This window comes from Pleurodeles waltl, chromosome 2_1 (genome assembly GCF_031143425.1).
Source record: "Pleurodeles waltl isolate 20211129_DDA chromosome 2_1, aPleWal1.hap1.20221129, whole genome shotgun sequence".
NCBI lineage: Eukaryota > Metazoa > Chordata > Amphibia > Caudata > Salamandridae > Pleurodeles > Pleurodeles waltl.
Window position 1 is genome coordinate 494,954,368 of NC_090438.1, and position 19,349 is coordinate 494,973,716.

The 19,349-nt window shown below is 45.5% G+C and overlaps 1 protein-coding gene across 2 annotated transcripts in view; it reads left to right on the top strand.

The window, feature by feature from the left end:
• LOC138265768 (gamma-aminobutyric acid receptor subunit gamma-4) overlaps nt 1–19,349 on the top strand; it is a 1,864,369-nt gene that overhangs the window by 1,725,382 nt on the left and 119,638 nt on the right. Inside the window, exon 9 of one of the 2 annotated variants that reach the window (XM_069213798.1) lies at nt 4,599–4,716. The exons of the other annotated variant lie outside the window; for it this stretch is intronic. Coding sequence (XP_069069899.1) covers nt 4,599–4,604 — 6 coding nt within the window. The 3' untranslated portion in view covers nt 4,605–4,716. Of the gene's footprint in view, nt 1–4,598; nt 4,717–19,349 lie in introns of those variants that run through there. 2 annotated transcript variants of the gene reach the window in all.

Sequence of the window (19,349 nt, forward strand, 5' to 3'; positions counted from 1 at the left end):
CTGAATAAATGTACCTGTTTTTGCATCCTTTGGTCGTTAATCTCCCTTCCTTTATCAGAGATACCAAGGATCTCCTCAGCAAACTTAGGGCCTCAATCTGAGGCTGGCGGGCGGCGGTAGCCGCCCGCCTGGCGGGAACCGCCAAATGGCCGCTCCGCGGTCGAAAGACCGCGGAGGCCATTCTGGTTTTCCCGCTGGGCTGGCGGGCGACCGCCAGAAGGCCGCCCGCCAGCCCAGCGGGAAACCCCTTCCAACGAGGAAGCCGGCTCCGAATGGAGCCGGCGGAGTGGGAAGGTGCGACGGGTGCAGTTGCACCCGTCGCGAATTTCAGTGTCTGCACAGCAGACACTGAAATTCAAAGTGGGGCCCTCTTACGGGGGCCCCTGCAGTGCCCATGCCATTGGCATGGGCACTGCAGGGGCCCCCAGGGGCCCCACGACACCCAATACCGCCATCCTGTTCCTGGCGGGCGAACCGCCAGGAACAGGATGGCGGTATGAGGTGTCGGAATCCCCATGGCGGCGCAGCAAGCTGCGCCGCCATGGAGGATTCCGTCGGGCAGCAGAAAACCGGCGGGAGACCGCCGGTTTTCCTCTTCTGACCGTGGCCAAACCGCCGCGGTCAGAATGCCCTGCGGGGCACCGCCAGCCTGTTGGCGGTGCTCCCGCCGACCCCCGGGGTCGGAATGACCCCCTTAGTGACTTTGAATGGACAGGGGGGCACATCCTAGCAACCCTAGACGTTACCTCACTATACACTTTAATACAGAGAGACAAGGGTCTACTTGCCATCCAGCACTTTCTTGATACACGTGAAGCTTCACTCCTAGAACACTCCAATATGCTTTTAGATCTAATAGAGCTAGTTTTGGATAACAACTTTTTTGTCCATGAAGGCACGTGGTTCAAACAGATCCAAGGTGTGGCAATGGGGTCCAAATTTTCCCCCTCTTTTGCAAATTTTACATGGGCTTTTATGAATGGCAACATATATGGAGAGAGTGCCCACCGGACTTGACTCAACACATACTATACTGGGGCAGATACATTGATGACGTTTTACTTTTTTGGTCAGGCAGTTTAGATACATTTGACCTTTTTTTACAACATCTCAACACCAACTCCTTTAACATCACTTTTACTGGGGAACACAGCACATCACAGGTCAATTTTTTGGACTTAACACTCTACATAAGAGGTAATGAAATCTGCTCTAAACTATACAGAAAACCTACAGCATGCAATGCCATCTTACATGCTAACAGTTCACACCCTGCCTCTCAAATTAAGGCCATTCCCTATGGAGAGCTCACCAGGATCAGGAGGAATTGCAGTGAAGATATCATCTTCCATGAAGAATCCAAAGTAATGAACACACGATTTGTACGGAGGGGTTACTCACCTAGCACACTATCACGAGCTAACAACAGAATACAGCATGTTAAAAGATCAGATCTGCTGGTTACTTCCACCAACAAGAATAACCCACCCAGACCTCCATCCTTCATTACCCCCTACAATGCACTCAGTTCAAACATATATAAGATTCTTCATAAACATTGGTAATTTCTCCTAGCTGATTGATTCCTTAAAACCAGCCTTCCTCCCAAACCTAACATCACATATAGCAGGGGACCCGCCCTTCAAAATCACTTGTGTCGCACCTTTCTGCCACTTGAACAAGCAAACACTTGGTTACCAACGGCCCCACATGGATCCTACAAATGTGGGCACTGCAATATTTGCTGCTTCATCAAAAATAAACTTACTGAGTTCCAATACAACTCACCAGTTACTTACAAAATCAATAAATTCATTAACTGCAACACCAAATTTGTAGTGTATTGCATTATCTGCACTTGCAATCTCATCTATGTGGGTAGCACTATCTGACCTCTTAAGGAGAGATTGCAAGAACACATCAGGGCCATCCGCAACAATAATGTCAACTACCCCTTCGCGGTTCACTACAATGCCAAGCATAGACAACAAGAGATACTGGGCATCAGTGTACATGGCATTGACACAGTGAACTCACTACCCAGAGGCGGCAATAAAACGCTACAGCTTAGACAAATGGAAAGCAGTTGGATTATTAGACTCAGAGCTGTTGAGCAGGGCATTAACATTGACAAGGATCTATACACCTTTCTTTAAAACTCAGCTGTATAAAAACACTCACCTCCATATATTTCATACACTAAGATGTATATTTATTTATGTGCCCAGCTATAACTTCTGTTCTCTATATTAGTAAGTTCTCTGACTTACAAGATGAATCTGTAACCCACTCATCTTGGTCTTGTATCATGCATACTGTTTTGTATACTTATACATTGTTTGATAGTAGTTCTTACCACTTTTTGTGTAATATGCCTTACCTTGTGACAATGGTACTTCTAACAAACTACAGTTATATTATATTTATTATATACACTTTTCTGCATGACTCTTACGTCTGATCTCCACACCCCTCTCCTTTTCTGAATGCCTCCATTGCTCGTAGCACTAGTCTCTATATGGACTCACTCCGTTTCAAAATGGCCCCCACCTTGGGCTGCTCAAACTGCTCACCGTCTCAATTAGAGTCCCTTTTCTATTTTGACTCTCTTTTGCCTGAACCGATCAACCTATAGAAAGAGGCTGACACACACATGGGCCAAACACTCTGCCAAAACCCCGACGCGCACGGCACAGGTTTATTTGCTCCACAAATACTTGAGGTAAGGTACTGCCAGCGTTGCTGTCTTGTCTCACTACTTTCTCCCACTTACGGGGAACTCAAGGCAGCCAGGCGAGGAAAGCTTTACTAATCTGTGTCGGCTAGAAAAAAATAAATATGTGACAAAAGCATACCACGTTGTGTGAATAGAATAGCCTTTCAATTTCTGTAGAAGTCTGGTAGTGCGCAGCATGCTCTGATTGTGTGTCTTAACATGGCATGAAGTAAAGTTATACCATAGACAGAGACTAAGGTGGTCATTCTGACCCTGGCGGTCTTTGACCGCCAGGGCGGAGGACCGCGGGAGCACCGCCGACAGGCCGGCGGTGCTCCAATGGGGATTCCGACCGCGGCGGTAAAGCCGCGGTCGGACCGGCACCACTGGCGGGGTCCCGCCAGTGTACCGCGGCCCCATTGAATCCTCCGCGGCGGCGCAGCTTGCTGCACCGCCGCGGGGATTCCGACCCCCCCTACCGCCATCCAGATCCCGGCGGTCGGACCGCCGAGATCCGGATGGCGGTAGGGGGGGTCGCGGGGCCCCTGGGGGCCCCTGCAGTGCCCATGCCACTGGCATGGGCATTGCAGGGGCCCCCGTAAGAGGGCCCCTACATGTATTTCACTGTCTGCTGCGCAGACAGTGAAATACGCGACGGGTGCAACTGCACCCGTCGCACAGCTTCCACTCCGCCGGCTCGATTCCGAGCCGGCTTCATCGTGGAAGCCTCTTTCCCGCTGGGCTGGCTGGCGGTCTGAAGGCGACCGCCCGCCAGCCCAGCGGGAAAGTCAGAATTACCGCCGCGGTCTTTCGACCGCGGAACGGTAACCTGACGGCGGGACTTTGGCGGGCGGCCTCCGCCGCCCGCCAAGGTCAGAATGAGGGCCTAAGTGATAAAAAGTTCTCTAGTTTTAGAATGACATTTTTTTTGATCGAGATTTTGGTTTTTATAAGCGGTTAAAGTGGCATTAGGGGGCATGGCATGGACATAAAAAGACTAAGTAAAACGTTCCTTTAGAAGTTTTAATTGCGTTGTGAGAAAACATTTCTAATTTGATAGGCTTCATCTTCACTTTTTGAGTTTTTCTAGAAAGTGAAAAGAATATTACACATGTAATATCACAGCAACCGTGAAAAGCTAGTGACGGGGCAACGCTCCAGCGACAATATAGAACTTGGCATACCAGATTATTTACTCCGTATGTAGCTTTAAAATCAAGTAGCTTTCTGCATAACACCTGCTTTACATTAAATTTTATTTTTTGTTGTTTTATACCCCAGGCTTATCATGGCCATCATTTGCCTGTACTATTTGATTTTTCCCAAGGACTCATGACTACCAGCAGCTTGATCTATGTACCTTTCGTGTTTACATATAGTGTTTTATATACATCTGAAGGTACCTTACCCCCTTTCAATTACTTCTTACTTCTTTCTTTACTCTTTTTTCTTCACACTATTTATAGATCTTCTATCCACATCACAACACACTTCGCATCCCCCTTGTTCCATTACCACTAAGATTCAATGTTTTCTAAAAAAAATTAAAGCACATGTACTGTATCACACTGTGTAGACACGTTTATGACAATCTCACCTCGCATGATGTTGCCATTTTATTCCACTCTAGACTGACTTGTTTGCCTTTTTCTTCTAGAACATGATTAAATTAGTCACCTATAAGACCTATTGAGGCATTCACGCTACATTCTGGTCGTCACATTAACCATACGCATCCCTGCACTTAATTCACACAATTCTATTGCACCTTCGCTCGGATTGTTCTCTTTACCTCTGTACAAAGAATTTTAGACGTTGTGAAGTCACCTTGCGCAATTATACTATACCGACATGTATGTATTTTTCATCTATGTTTCCACAGCCTTGACAAAGTCTTGAAGACGAAACACGTGTTGGCTGTTTTGCTGTATGGACTTATTGTTACATTCGAACATCCTATTGTAATTTTGACCATTTATCACCATCTGGCTGCTCTGGACACATGGTCATTTTGTACAACGCAGTCTTTTGATTGAGATTTCTACTTTCTACCTGCACTTATAATAAATATCTACACACCATCTTCCAAGAACGAACTTTCTATTTATTCTTGAACATTATCAGGATCAGGATTCATGCTATTGGTGTGCCCTGGCCACTCTTCTTTCAATATGTAGAAGGTGGCTGTGGTACAGAGATATAACAACCTTGGCCTTGGTGTTGTTTTTGTGAGTTGTGGTGGCCACCGTGTGTGATATGATGATGCTGTTTATAATTCATGCTTGTTTATCCCCTGCCCAACGCATATTTTGATGACATGTTACATCCATGTTTCAGCAACCAACCTGTCAGCAGCACAGAAGTGTGCATTTGAGAAAAAGGATTCATGAGGATGAGACAGCATTACACGAGAGAAAAAGCATCAGGGTTCTGGCAGGCATTTCCCCAAGGAGTACCACCCAAACACCCAGAAAACAGCACCTACACACCAGGCAAGTCAAAGGAAATGGGCAGTGGTGGCTTTGCAGGTTCTGCACCCTCCACCTCAAGACAGCCAACAGCTGCATCATCACGTCCCCAGCCAGGACCTCCACCCATGACACATACACTTTAGCAAGACATGCACCAGGATATGGCTGACCTGAAGGACAGTTTGAACAAATTGGACAATAAAGCTGACAAAATCTACAAAATGCTCTGTTCCATGAAGAGAAAAATCAGCAGGAGCTAATTTTGAATCCTACCTTATGAAGCATATCTTCCATTCCCCTTGCTTTAGAATTTTCTTAATAGTTGGGGTTTTAAATATTAAGGCTTAGTTTAGCTAGTGATGTGTATATTAGTTTTATGACATTTTCTTCATTAGGAGGGGTGAGTTTTGGGGTTTGAACTGTTCTTGGGTATTTTTAGGTGGATGGGTTATGTTTTGGGTATGTGTATTAAATAAAAATAATCAACAAATACAAATATATATTATATATATGTGTGTGTGAATATATATATATATATATATATTTATATACACACACACACACATATATATATATATATATATATATATATATATATATATATATATATATATATATAAGGCTATATGTTTAGTTGGGCTATATTTAGCTGTAGTCACTGTTGTCCTTGCATGTTGATGTTTATCATCTGGCGTTGTATGTATAGTATAAGTTAAGATATGATAAATTAGCTGTAGGGATATGATAAGATAGTATAGGTTAGGTTAGTGTAGGTAAGTTAGTAGGTTTAGGGACTTTTAGGCACAACTTATCTGTATTATTAAATCTAGTTATGTACTACTATATGGTCTCCATCATGATTTACTGTCTGGGTGGTATCATGTCTGCACAGGTCAGATTAGAGACATGCCTTTGGGTTTGCAACCAGTAGTTATTTATGTGTGTGACTATGTGTATCCCCTATGGTCAAGCACCAGTCAGGTTTACAATGGTATCATATCAGCAACTCAAGACATTCTTCAGCAATGTATGTAATACTCTAGATGTGCACGGTTACACATTCCAAAACAGGTTAGCTTACAAGATTTCTTTTTGGTTGGTAAGTAAAGAGACTTGCATATTTTTAGAAGTTGCTGTCATTGTACTCCCGTAGATTGAGAAATGGATAATGGTACACTCATGGCTGCCCCTTACAGTCTTACACATGTATAATTTGGTTGTCACATCAATGTTTCTACCATCCTAGATTTTCCCAGACACTTGTATAGTATATCATACAAGTCATCCCAATACATGCCTGCTTTCTGTTACGTGACATGCATGAGAGACTCAGAAATAACTTGCCAGTCAACATAGCTATCAGTCACCTGAACCATGTTCCAGGCATTGTGTGTGGCTTGTTGTCTGAGACAAAGCCATGCATTTTGTTTTTGTAACTACTCAATGTTTTGGCTTCACACAATGCATACAGTTCAAACAGTTACTGCGTCAGACACAACTTGTCTTATTTTAGAGAATTTATTTACATGTGCAAGTTAATTTTCTGATGATGTACATTGTGCAGGAGATTGACTCCATGAGAAATCCCAAGCCATTGGATGTCCAGTCGGTCTCCAGGGAGCGGAGGGAGGGGATGTCATGAGACATGTGTAGGAGAGGAGTGCAACGGTGAGAAGGTGTTCAAATTGCCAATAGTTCGAATTGTCCACAATGACAGTCCATGTGTGATATGTCAACAGTGGGAGAGTGAAAAGGGGACATTGCCAGTTGTTACAAACACAGAACTAAGGAGATACTGTGCAATGTGCCACAGACTGTAGCTACTGGGTGGTTTTGCGAGTGAATTATGTACCTTCCACATCTTCATCCTCTGATGTGTGCGGTGCCTACCATGCCATGGCTGGTGCTGGTGTTGAAGTTGAGTGGGGCACACACACATCTGGGGCTAGAGATGTGGATGCAAAGGTCCCGGCAACTGTCATCTGTGGCAATGTGAAAAGCATCACTGCAGTAAGGAAGAACTGCTAGTTTCTCAACACAGCAGCAACGTCACAGTGGTAGGCATCCAGGTTGTCACTGAGGAGGCCAGCATCAACTACATGGACTCCAGGACAGTTTGGATAGCCCCCAGCCAGTTGTCAATCATGCTGGTGACACTTTGGGGGGGAATTGTTTGAGTCTCTGCCTAGGGACACCAGCTATGTCAGCCAGGAACTGATGGAGTCCAAGTAGTGGAGAGTGGGTGCCTCTGATGGCAGTGGAGTTGTCCTTATTTGGTCTGAGGCACCTCTGAACTCCTGCTTGGATGCCGGCCATGGTCTCCATCCCCACCTGCACCTGCTGTGCCAGCTCCCGCTGAACTCCTACCACTGTTTTTTGGAACATAATGTCTGGGTCTTTGGAGTCTAGGGTTGCGGCTGGGCTGGCCAGTGGTGTGTGTTGTCTGTTGGGTTCCTCATGTGGGGACCCCACAAGGCTGTGTGTCCTCCTTGCGACTGTAGATGGTGTCTGTATGGCACCCAGGACTTCCTCTAGAGTGTTGGCATTGATGGTCTGCAGCTGGTCATCCCCTTCATCAAAGAAATAAAGGACAGGCAGCTCGGCAGAGGGTAAGGCACCATAGTGCCTTAGTTACATGGTGCAGAGCCACACATCAACACCCTAATTAATGGGCCCCTAGTAGCACACTGTGTCACTAGGGCATCATTTTACTTTAACACTCCATTGGTATAGTCTGCCAGTCCCCATTTCCCAGTCTGCTACACCTACTTTGCAAGACTTATCATGGGCTTCTGCACATGTTCTCCTATCATTAAGTTTACTGTGTGCCTTCCTGTACGCCATTACTCATCCTTGCAACACAGGCCTCCTTGCAGCATGAGTGCAAGGAGGTCTGCATTTCAGGGATGAGAGTTTTTTATGCAGGAAGGGAGACCTTTTTGTTTGAACACATACACAATAAGTGATAGATCCTTACAATGGGTGGCGCAGGACTCAAGGTGACAAGAAGGATGCATGGGTGCAGCTCACCCCCTTCCATCACTCTTACAACACACGTTTAATTGCATGATGATCTAACACATGTTTAAACTTGTTTATGTATCAATGCATCAAGTTGCTATGCCACTTCAGTGTTGGCATTGTAGTAGTGCTACAAAGGACTGACATTGTTGCTGGACTAATTGTTGCATCTTTCAATGTGTGTTGAAATCATCAACAGCCACTGTAAGTGGCAGGCAGTATTCCTGTTAGTTGATGTTGCAGGATGTGTCCCTTCCAGCAGATGTGCATTTGGACCCGCAACAGAGACACCCCTACACCATTCAGATTGTGTGGCTGTGTTGGTGTTCACTATCATTTATTGGCCCATCACTGAGGGTAGTAAAGGGATTTTTTGCATATCAGTAACAACTACACATCCCTGCACCTTTGAAATGATGCAGCACAGCATAGCAAGCTGGGCTGCTACAATGCATCATTTCATCATACATAGGTGCCACATGTCCCAGACACTGACACCATAGTGTCCCACCAGTGCATATGTTTTACATTACACTCCATTGGTGCCGTGTACTACCTCATATTTACCATGCCAAGGAAAGGCACCTTGCATGCCTTATCATGACCTGGTAATTATGTGCCTCTTTCACACCTGGTACTGCATGTAGTTGGAATTCCATGTGTATTGCTGGGGGTATTCCCATGCAACACATGTGTAACCCACCCAGCTTCTGATACATTCCAATTTTTTAGCATATGGGTTTGCATCAGTATTGTCCAACAACTCAGGGTTGGGGAAGCAGTGAAAAGAGGGTGTCTGAGATCTTTGTATGTCCGATAATTTAATTGTTCAATGTGTGTTGCATTGTGCATCAAGCATAGGGCACAATTTACCAGACACCTTACAATACTATGATAGAACCATAGTTACAATATGGCACACTATGGCAGACATTTCTACTGTAGCCTTATGAGTTATGGCACTACTGTGGCGTTTTACTGCATTAGCGTCATAAATTATACTGGTAGTGCTGCAATGCACAGGGAGGTCCATTGATTACAATGTGTGTGTCACTTGAACGTCTGCCTTAGGCAGGGGTTACGGTTGACATCAAAAGATGGCACAGTGAAATCTTGTAGGTTTTACTGCGCCATTTTTTCAGCCGTCACTGCTTGGGTACACCCCCCTTGCATACGTCATATCTGGCACAGGCATATTGTGGCGCATGGATTTACAATGAGGAGCAATGCATGCATTGCTCCACTTTGTTAGTATGGCAAAAGGGGAATGGGGACTTCAAGGCCTCATTAGCATCAATGACAATGATGCTAGTGTTGCATTAAGGCCTTGTAAATATAGCCCTAGTAAGATGCAAAGACCACTTGTGGCTGATGTTATGCAGGAAGTTGTCCTTTTGTGCACAACACCAACCATCCCCAGTACACAAGCACCTTTGCAGCATGGGCACATGGCAGCAAATTGTACAGCAGACCAGTTGGTAATCACAGACATGTCCCATTTGTTGTATATAAATCACATTTGTGCCCATTCCCAATGGTGCAGGGATGTATATCCCAGTTCTTGTTGCCTCACTCTGCGCAACAGGCATTGTACATGTTACCCAATGAGTGTTACACATGTGCAAATGGTAAAGTTGCCACAGTGAAGGCAGTGAAATGATGGTTGATACATGGTCTGTCCATACTGGACGTGAGGGTCAGTGCCCATTACATGTGTTTAGCCATTATTGTTCCCCCAGGCAACCCTTTTGCATGCATACAGTGTGTTCTATGTGCCTCCTCTTTCTGCCATTTGTGAGTTACCAGATTGCTCCCCTCTGCAACTTACCCTGCATTTGTGGTAGTATTTGATACGCTGCACTGTCCTGTCCTGGGACTCCTATTACCAACTCCTCTGGGATGACCATTGCCACTATTTCCTCCAGTTCATCCAGACTTCCACCTCCGGTCTGCAGTGCTGCCTTTTGGTTGGGGCCTAGTTTCTCTTTAGTTCTGCCTTTGCAATAGTATCAGTGTTTTTTACAATTGGTCACATGCCTCTTGATATCAGCCACACTGTTTATTTTATATACTATTGACTACCATATGGGCTCCTTTCTACCTATCAGCAATTTAGAGGTGACAAAGAGCTGGTGTTGATGTCTCTCACCTCTGTGATCAAGATGTTGTTTTCTTTCTCACTTAAGCAACACTTCCTCTTCCTTCTCCCCTTCTCCTGTGAGTTTTTCTGTCCATCCTGGCTTGTACTGCGCTCACTGGGGTCTCTTGGTGGTCTCTCCTGTACTGCATTCTCCAACTTGGGTCCTCCTGGCTTCTGTTTGGCCTTTTAGCTGGCTTTTTTTTATGCTAAAATGGTGCTAGCACGATTAGTGTCAAAAATGTGCCGCAAAACATGCCAGCGCCACTTTTGTAGCATTAACGTCATTTTTCCTCACAACATGTCGCAAAGGTTAGCGGCATTTTTCTTTTTTTAGCTAGCCTGTTCTTAGCTCCATGGTGCACCATTTTATAAATATGGTTCACGCATGGCGCTAAGAGAAATCATTATGCGGTGTTAAACATGTTGACGCACAACTGCACTAGCGTGGTTGTGTGTCATTTTTCATAAAGGTGGGCCTAAGTTTATTACCATTTTATTTTTAATCTCTGGGCGGTATTTTAGGCAGAAGGGTCTCGAGATTTCACTTCAAAATATTCAGTCTGACAATATTGATGATTTGCCAACATTTGAATCCAATCTTTCATTAGAATAGGCAGGTTTTACCTGCATATACCAGCGCTCTGTTTATTATACTTCTACCAAATTGCTTGCAATTTCTTGAAGTAAAATAGCACAGTAATAAAAGTACAGGGCAGGTAAAGGGCAACCACATTTTGTCATTTCTTCTCAACATCTTCCAGCTTAACCAATGATATTTATTTATCCAGTAGAAATAATTAAATGTTAAAACATGTCATCAAGGTTTTTCTTTGGAAATCACATTTGCAGTGTCTGAAAAATTGAAGTGTAACCTTGGTCTAGCAAGAATTGCAACTAGATTTCTTCTGCTTGCTCGGGTGACCGGTGACCCTGACCATAGAATTTTCAATTGCTGGGCTTAGTTAATCTGTGAGACATCTGCTTGTTATTTATTGCTCCGTCGGTTAGCTATACATTTTTCATGTTTCATTATTCAATCAATTTCTTGATTGAGCTTCCATTGTTTGCTTCTTTTTAGAAGAGGTCAATAAAAGTGTGTCTGCATAAAATGCCATTTTGTAGCTTCCGAATCAATGGTGAAATGCACTGATTCACTTATTTTTTTCCGCAAGTGATGCAATGTAACAGTATTGATTACTAAAAGACAATCACATTTACACTGAGTTGTAACAGCAACTGATTTGGTCCAGAACCGCCATCTCTGACAATCAATTATTATTACTGTGGAAGTTTTTTGCTGGGACTGGGTGTTGGCGATATCTATGGAAGATTATGATCAAGTCTGAGATAGCCAAGATTTTAATGCAAGAACCTCTGATAGATGGAACGTGCTCCGCAGTGACTTTGTTTGAGCAAAAATGCAATGGGAGCAAGTGAACCTCTCAAGTGATGAACAACCATAGACCCAACTGACAATAAACCGTTATCTGATTTTTGGCCACATATCCCTCTTCTAAAATGGCATACATTACAGATGTTTCATTGAAAGGGGTGAACATTCTTATACTCTGTGGGGCAAAGGAACTATTATAAGGCAAACATGAAGATACCACTGGTCTTCTCCTAAAACTACTATGGCTTTGGAATCAGTCATTTCAAGTAACAGAAACTCCTCAAGAGGTGGTAAAACCTTTGATACTTAGAAATATTCTACCATTGCCTCAATTTCGTGCACTTACCATGATGGTAATGTCGACTGAATAGAAGAAGGAGAGCCTACTCCAGTGGCATACACCGATGACACATCTACTGAGTTGCAGGAAAAGAAAAAACAGTAAAGCAGTAATACAGTAAGACAAAGTTTGTTAAAAGTATTTTTTAAGATATGTGTCAATAATTTACCATAGTTCTTACACCAGTAACATATGCAGTGATTCAAGCACTTCTCAACATGTGCCTTATTTTCCTTGGACTCCTTGGACTGGTACACCATCACAACCCTTTAACCAAATTGCTTTCACCCTCTTTTTTGTACATGGTGACAGCCTGTAGAACTAAATAAAAACACTTTACACCTTTCACTGCCTGGAAACTATGCCTAATAGTAACAAGCACCCATATAATCTTTACAGACGAGTAGCTCATTCACTCCTAGTCTTCACTTTGCATGATGGCACTTAAAGTCATACATGCATCTTATTTAAAATGATAAATAAGCACCAAATTTCAAATATAAACCAAGAGTACCCTCATTCAACCCATGCACTTCAGCATTTGTACTCACGACAATTGAACCATAACTGAAACTTTGAACCATTTGGTTGTGACATGGGTCCGAGGCTCACTGTGCCACTGTAATCAAACTATACCTGGATGATGAGCCCTTATCAGCCCAAAACTGGTCCTAGGTTACTTGTATTCCGGTTCATGGAGGACTGGGATTGGGGGCTTGGGCAAGACTGCTCCCACTGGAGCAGGGTCAATACTAATTTGCAAATGGCTGTGTTCAAACTGAGATAGAATGGTGGGGGAAAACAATAGAATGGGTTGTGGATCCAAGTGATTGCCAGTGGCTAAGATTAATTTGAGCATTTCACCATCACCTTTTTATTACACCTTTAAAAAGTTGGTGTTTTCCTGTTGTAACCTTTTTGGTGCCTCTGTCATTGTCCTGGGTCACTTCACAGTGAATGACTCTGTTGTTGGCTTCTGTGTGCTCCTGCCGGATATTGAGAGAAAGAGAGCTGGGGATAGCCAGGTTGGGCCATCTCGCTCCAAGGCTCTAAAAGGAGCTGTTCCTTGCCCCACCTGCAGAGACAAAGGAAATTGACACTAGCATTTTGTCACCCCAGACTTCTTGGAGCCTTGTCAGGGAAGGGAAGAACTTACCAGAACCAGATGTGGGTGTAGCTCTGATGTTTTCCCACTTCAAAGGCTGGCACCAGGTATAAATACTAGACCCTCGCACCACCACTTCAGTACACTCCTGGATCTGTGGAAGATTTCTGAAGGACTGTCTGGATACTCCGAGGTCTGCACTGCTGCTTGAAGTCCTACTGGGCTGCTTGATGGCAAACTTGACCACCTTCTTGAACCCAGGACCAAAAGAAGTGACTCCAAGGGCTAGTTGACTGGCCTCCTGTGTGAGCTACAGGATCATACAAGCTCCAGAGTTCTTGAACTCTGCACCTGACCTCTGCCTGAGTGAGTCCTAACCCACTAAGTGATGCCCCCCACCAAGGTCCTGGGGTATGGGAAAGGGGGGTTACAAGTGTTGGTTCTGCCTATCCCTAAAAATAGGGACTTGGAGTTTTTTTCACCAAAAAAATGCCCTGGGAGCCAAGAGAAGAGAGGGACCTACCTGTCAGCTGACCCGCCCAAGGTGCATCGCTAGATGGTCTGAATTTGCTGTAGCTCCCACTATGTTCTTCACAGCAGCAGCTAAATCCTGTTCAGCTGAACCTCTGAGCAAAGGTGTCCGGCCTTGTTGAGCCTTCATTGGGTACAGCGTGCAGCTTCCTCCTGCTGGAGATTTTCAACTTCCAAAAAAAGACAACGTTCAAAGTTAAAAAATCTTCACTCTCTATCTCTGTCCATTGGCTCCCCAGTGACAACACCTTTTTCTTGAACACCATCTGCCTCCTTGCCCTGCTGATCTAGGCCTTCTTAGGAACTTTTCTTTAAAATTACAAGGATTGAGGTTGTTGCTTGAGTAGGGTTTTCATCTTCCCTCAACAAATAACCCAATTACTTACAAACACTAAAACGTAATTCGATATAGGCATCTGGCTTGCAGTGGAACACAGCATGAGAACTCATCAAATGGCAAAATCATGTAGTGACATCAGCAAGCTGTTAAGTGCTGCATGTGGATGCCTGGAGCATTACGGTACAGCTGAAGTATGTAGAAGGTGTCTGCAGTTTTGGACCAGTAGAAGCAGGAAGGTCTGCTTGTGTTTCTCAGTGTGTAATAATGCTTCACTACACTATCACTCAAGGCAGCAAAGGGGACTGCTTCACAGATGTGCCACGAAAAGAAAGGTCTGCCTTTTGGCATGGGGAGAGCCAAGCCTAATGCAACTGAAGGATGGGGATGGTGTTTATAATACATTCCAAAAGGATCACAACCCTCAAAATAGCTGAATAATCCATAGTGGACATAATGGCTGGGTAAAGAATGAAGCATGAGTCGTGTGACCACCAGCTGGAATGGGCTTTTTTGATTAGAGAATCATTTCCATTGTCAGAAATGTGTACATTTTCCCTTTTGCTCACTGGTGCACAAATCGTGAAAAAATACACCACCAACACATGATGTCAAGTTAGCAAATGATACTGATGCCACATGGGAAGGAGTACTTAGCTGGGTGAAGCTGTGTTACTAAGACACCTGCACTAAAGGAGTTTCCATCTTACTGCTTGGAACTGATAGTGTTCTTCAAGGTGAACGTCCTGTGCTTTGTCTTCATCGTTATATTTCTCCTCATCTGGCTTAAGCTCTGGCAGCATGAGACAATTAGGCTACGTTTTAGATGGTAAAAAAACAAGACAACACTTGTTACATGAGGCCTGCAGCAGTGAGGTAAACCCACCATTTTGTGGTGATTTTTAACACCATACATTGCCTGAAAAAGTTGCGGCCCCCACGGGATTTAAACATCCACTGACCAATCACTTCCCAACTTCTCTGAATTGATGTATACTATCCTCACTGTGAAATATTCGTTTCTTCCACTCGTACTGGAGATTTTTCATTTCACCATCCTCTGCGTACCTTACCCATTTTCTAAGGGTCCTGATCTGGCACTGATAGCCTCCGCCTCTTCATTCAAAAGTTCCAAAACTATTAAGTGCCACACTACCCTTAGGACCATTAATTAAAGAACACATTTTTGCTGTTCTCCTTTTGCAAAAAACACTTTACTTTTCATATCACTGCCAATCAGGCGTTTTGTGCATTATGGGGGTCATTACAACCTTGGTGGGCGGCTGAAGCCGCCCGCCAAGGTTTGACCGCCGGGCGGCCGACAATGCAGCCGCACTCGCGCCACGGCCATTATGAGATCCCCGCTGGGCCGGCAGGTGGAAACCTGGTTTCCGCCTGCCGGCCCAGCGGGGATCTCGGCCGCAACACAGGAGCCCGGCTCCAAATGGAGCCGGCGGTGTTGCGGCTGTGCGACAGGTGCAGTTGCACCCATTGTGCTTTTCACTGTCTGCATAGCAGACAGTAAAAAGCTGCACGGACGAGGCAGGGGGCCCCTGCAATGCACATGCCAGTGGCATGGGCAGTGCAGTGGCCCCCTGAGGACCCCCAACTCCCCTTTCCACCAGACTTTTCATGGCGGTGCAAACCGCCCTGAAAAGGCTGGGGGGAGGTGGACTCGTAATCCCCTGGGCAGTGCTGCAAGCGGCGCTGCCCTGGAGGATTACTCCCGCGGGGACAAAAGTGGTGAGAAACCACCAGTCCCGGCGGATTTCACCGGCTGCCTGTTGGTAGTGAAATCCGTCAAAACAACCCTGGCGGTCAAAGACTGCCAGGGTTGTAATGACCCCCTATATGCCTTTGACTACCAGGTCATTATTGAATTACAATTGGCATTCACTCGAAAATCTCTGCATCACCCACATTTAAAGTGATGCATAAAGCTTGAGCTGACAAAAATGATGGATAACATTTATTTTGAATGCAGATGCAGGTGTGCGGTAAACACATTGAAAACATGTCTTTACGACCTCTGTTTAAAATAATTACGTGCTAAGACTGTTTTCAGTGTATAGCTTCCATAAAACGCATATTCATGTATCAATCTAAAACAATTTTATTAGAGTGAATAATGAGTTATCTGTAAAGCCATTGCTAAGCTTCCCCCAAAGATGAGATTGCCTAACTCTCAGGAATGTAGAGCCATTGTTTATGAAAAAACATATAATCAAGAACTCTTCTTAAGTTTGGCTTGAAAGTACATCTGTTGCAAGATGTATTGTTTTTAAATTATAACTAGAGAGGGCTTTGGTTCCAAAAAGATAAGTATTACTCTCTCATTCTATGCTACTCTATGGAAATACTTTCACTGGAATGCATATGGGAATATTTTACATCTGAAAAGTACACCCAGTCATAGTGCTGTTTGCCACATTAATTTAATCCCCTAAACACAGTCCAGACAGAAAGTAATTCTCTTTGCTCTCCCCCTCTCAGTAGTGGCATTTTCAACAAGTTTTAGTGTGTGTTGGAAATGGGGTCTCTGGTTGGCAGTCAGGTTACCCCCTGTCAAAGCAAGGACCCTCACTATAGTTAGGGTAAGTCACACACAATCCAAATTATCCTGTGTCAACTATCTGGTAGCTTGGCACTGAACAGTCAGGCTTAACTTATAAGGCAATGTGTAAAGTATTTGTGCAATAAATCATGCAGTAACACAATATAGCACCACAAAAATACACCACACAGTGTTTAGAAAAATATGTAAAATGTATCCGATAAGATGGAGGTCAAAACAATCATAAGGCAATAAGCATACGTTGAGATATCACTGTAAAAATGGTATAAAGGAACCCATTATAAGCACGGCAGTCTTTCTATAGTCCGCCAGCCCCCCTGGGGCCCTGCCGGCCGTATAATATACATTCTGCTGGGCCGGCGGGCGGAAACATTGTTTCCGCCCACCGGCCCAGCAGAATACCTGGCCGGGACATTGCCGGCGGCTCCATGCCTCTGTGCAGAGGGTGCAACTGCACCAGTCGCGCAGATCACTGCTCGTAAATTGGGCAGTGACCTACGCGCTATGGGACACTTCACATGGGCCCCTGCACTGCCCATCCCAAGTGCATGGGCAGTGCAGGGCCCTCCAGGGGGGTCCTGGAGCACCCCTTCCACCAGCCTTTCCCTGGCAGGGGAACCCGCCAGGAAAAGGATGGAGGAAATAGGATCATTATCCGAGGGGAAGCAGCGCTGCCCTGTCGGATAATCATGCCGTCCACTGTCAGGTTGCCTGTCGGAGCCCTCCTCATTTAGCTGTGCTAGAACAGCCGCTGTGCCATGCTCTGAAGTGTCTGTCTGCACAATAAATTCCTGGGAGTAGTCAGGGGCCTTGAGCACGGGCCATGCACATGGCTTCTTTCAGAGAATCAAAGGCTTTCTGACAAACCTCTGTCCAATTCACCAACCTAGGTTGCTTTTTGGAAGTAAGTTCTGTCAAGGGGGACACAATGGTACCATAGCCCTTGACAAATCTGCGGTAGTAACCAGTGAGGCCTAAAAAGGCTCTCACTTCAGTCTGTGTTCTAGGTGGTTGCCAGGCCTTAATATGTTCAATCTTGGCCTGGAGTGGCTGCATCTTGCCACCACCTGCTAGGTGTCCCAAGTATACCAAGGAACCATACCCAATCTGACACTTACTAGCCTTGATGGTCAGGCCTGCCTGTTGCTGGGCCTGAAGCACCTCCTTGAGGTGGAGCAAGTGTTCCTCCCAGCTGGAACTATAGACATCTAGGTAGGCTGCGCAGTAGGCATCCTTGACAGCAAGAACACTGTTAACCAACTGTTGGAAGGTAGCAGGGCATTTTTCAACTCAAAGGGCATCACCCGGAACTGGTAATGGCCATCAGGTGTGGAAAATGCAGATCTCGCTTTGCCCCCCTCAGTCAGGATGATCTGCCAGTACCCTGATGTAAGATCAAATGTACTCAGGAACTTGTCAGCGCCTAGCCTGTCAACGAGCTCATCAGCTCGGGGGATGGGGTGAGCATCAGTCTGTGTGACTGAGTTGAGACCCCGGAAGTCCACACAGAACCGGAGTTCTGGCTTAGCACCGGGGGCAGCAGCCTTTGGAACCAGCACCACAGGGCTGGCCCAAGGACTACTGGATTTCTCAATAACCCCTAAGGTCAACATCTTGGAGACCTCCTCCTTGATGCTAGCCTTCACCTTATCTACTGTGTCAATGTCATGGACACATAGATGGGTAAGTCCAGGAGTAAGGGAAAACAGGGAAGAGAACTGCTCTAACAGCTCATAGCAGTCTCCTCTCTGGCCTAGAGCCAGGGAGTCAGAGAGAATGACACCCTCCACTGACCCATCACCTTCTTTGGCAGATGCCCTCATCTGTGGCCAGTAACATACTGACCTCAGATCTCTCAAAGTGAGGTTTGAGCCTGTTGTGATGGAGGACCCTTAGGGGGTTCATAGGGATCTTGAGGTCCACTAGGTAAGTGGCCTCTCCCTTATGCTCCTTAATCTCAAATGGGCCAGACCAGCAGTCCTGAAGAGCCCTAGGCTCTACTGGCTCCATCACCCAAACCTTGTCTCCAGGTGAGAACTCAACCAGAGTGATCTTCCGGTCATACCACTCTTTCATCACCTCTAGACTAACCTCGAGGTTACCCTGACAGGGTGACCATAGAGAAGTTCAAAGGAGCTGAACTCCACCCCTTTCTGGGGCACCTCCCTGTAAGCAAACAGCAGGCATGGTAAGAGGACGTCCCACTTACGCCTCATGGCTTCAGTCAGGCCATTAATCATGCCTTTAAGGGTCTTGTTGAATCTCTCAACAAGCCCATTGGATTGAGGATGATAAGGGGTGGTAAACCGGTAGGTCACCCCACACTCATCCCACATGGACTTCATGTAAGCAGACATGAAGTTTATGCCCCTGTCAGACACAACTTCCTTAGGGAATCCCACACGCGTAAATATTCCCAGCAGGGCTCTGGTCACCACCGGTGCAGTCACCATTCTCAGAGGGATTGCCTCTGGGTAGCGGGTGGAATGTCCTACCAAAACCAGGATAAACCTGTTGCCCAAGGCAGTTTTGGGGTTCAAGGGACCAACAATGTCGATGCCCACCCTTTCAAAGGGAGTGCCAATGACTGGGAGTGGGATCAGGTGAATTTTAAGCTTTTTCCCTGTCTTCCCACTAGCCTGGCAGGTGGGGCAAGCTCTGCAGAAATTATCTGAGGCTACCCTCATTCTGGGCCAATGGAAGTGGGTGACAAGCCTGTT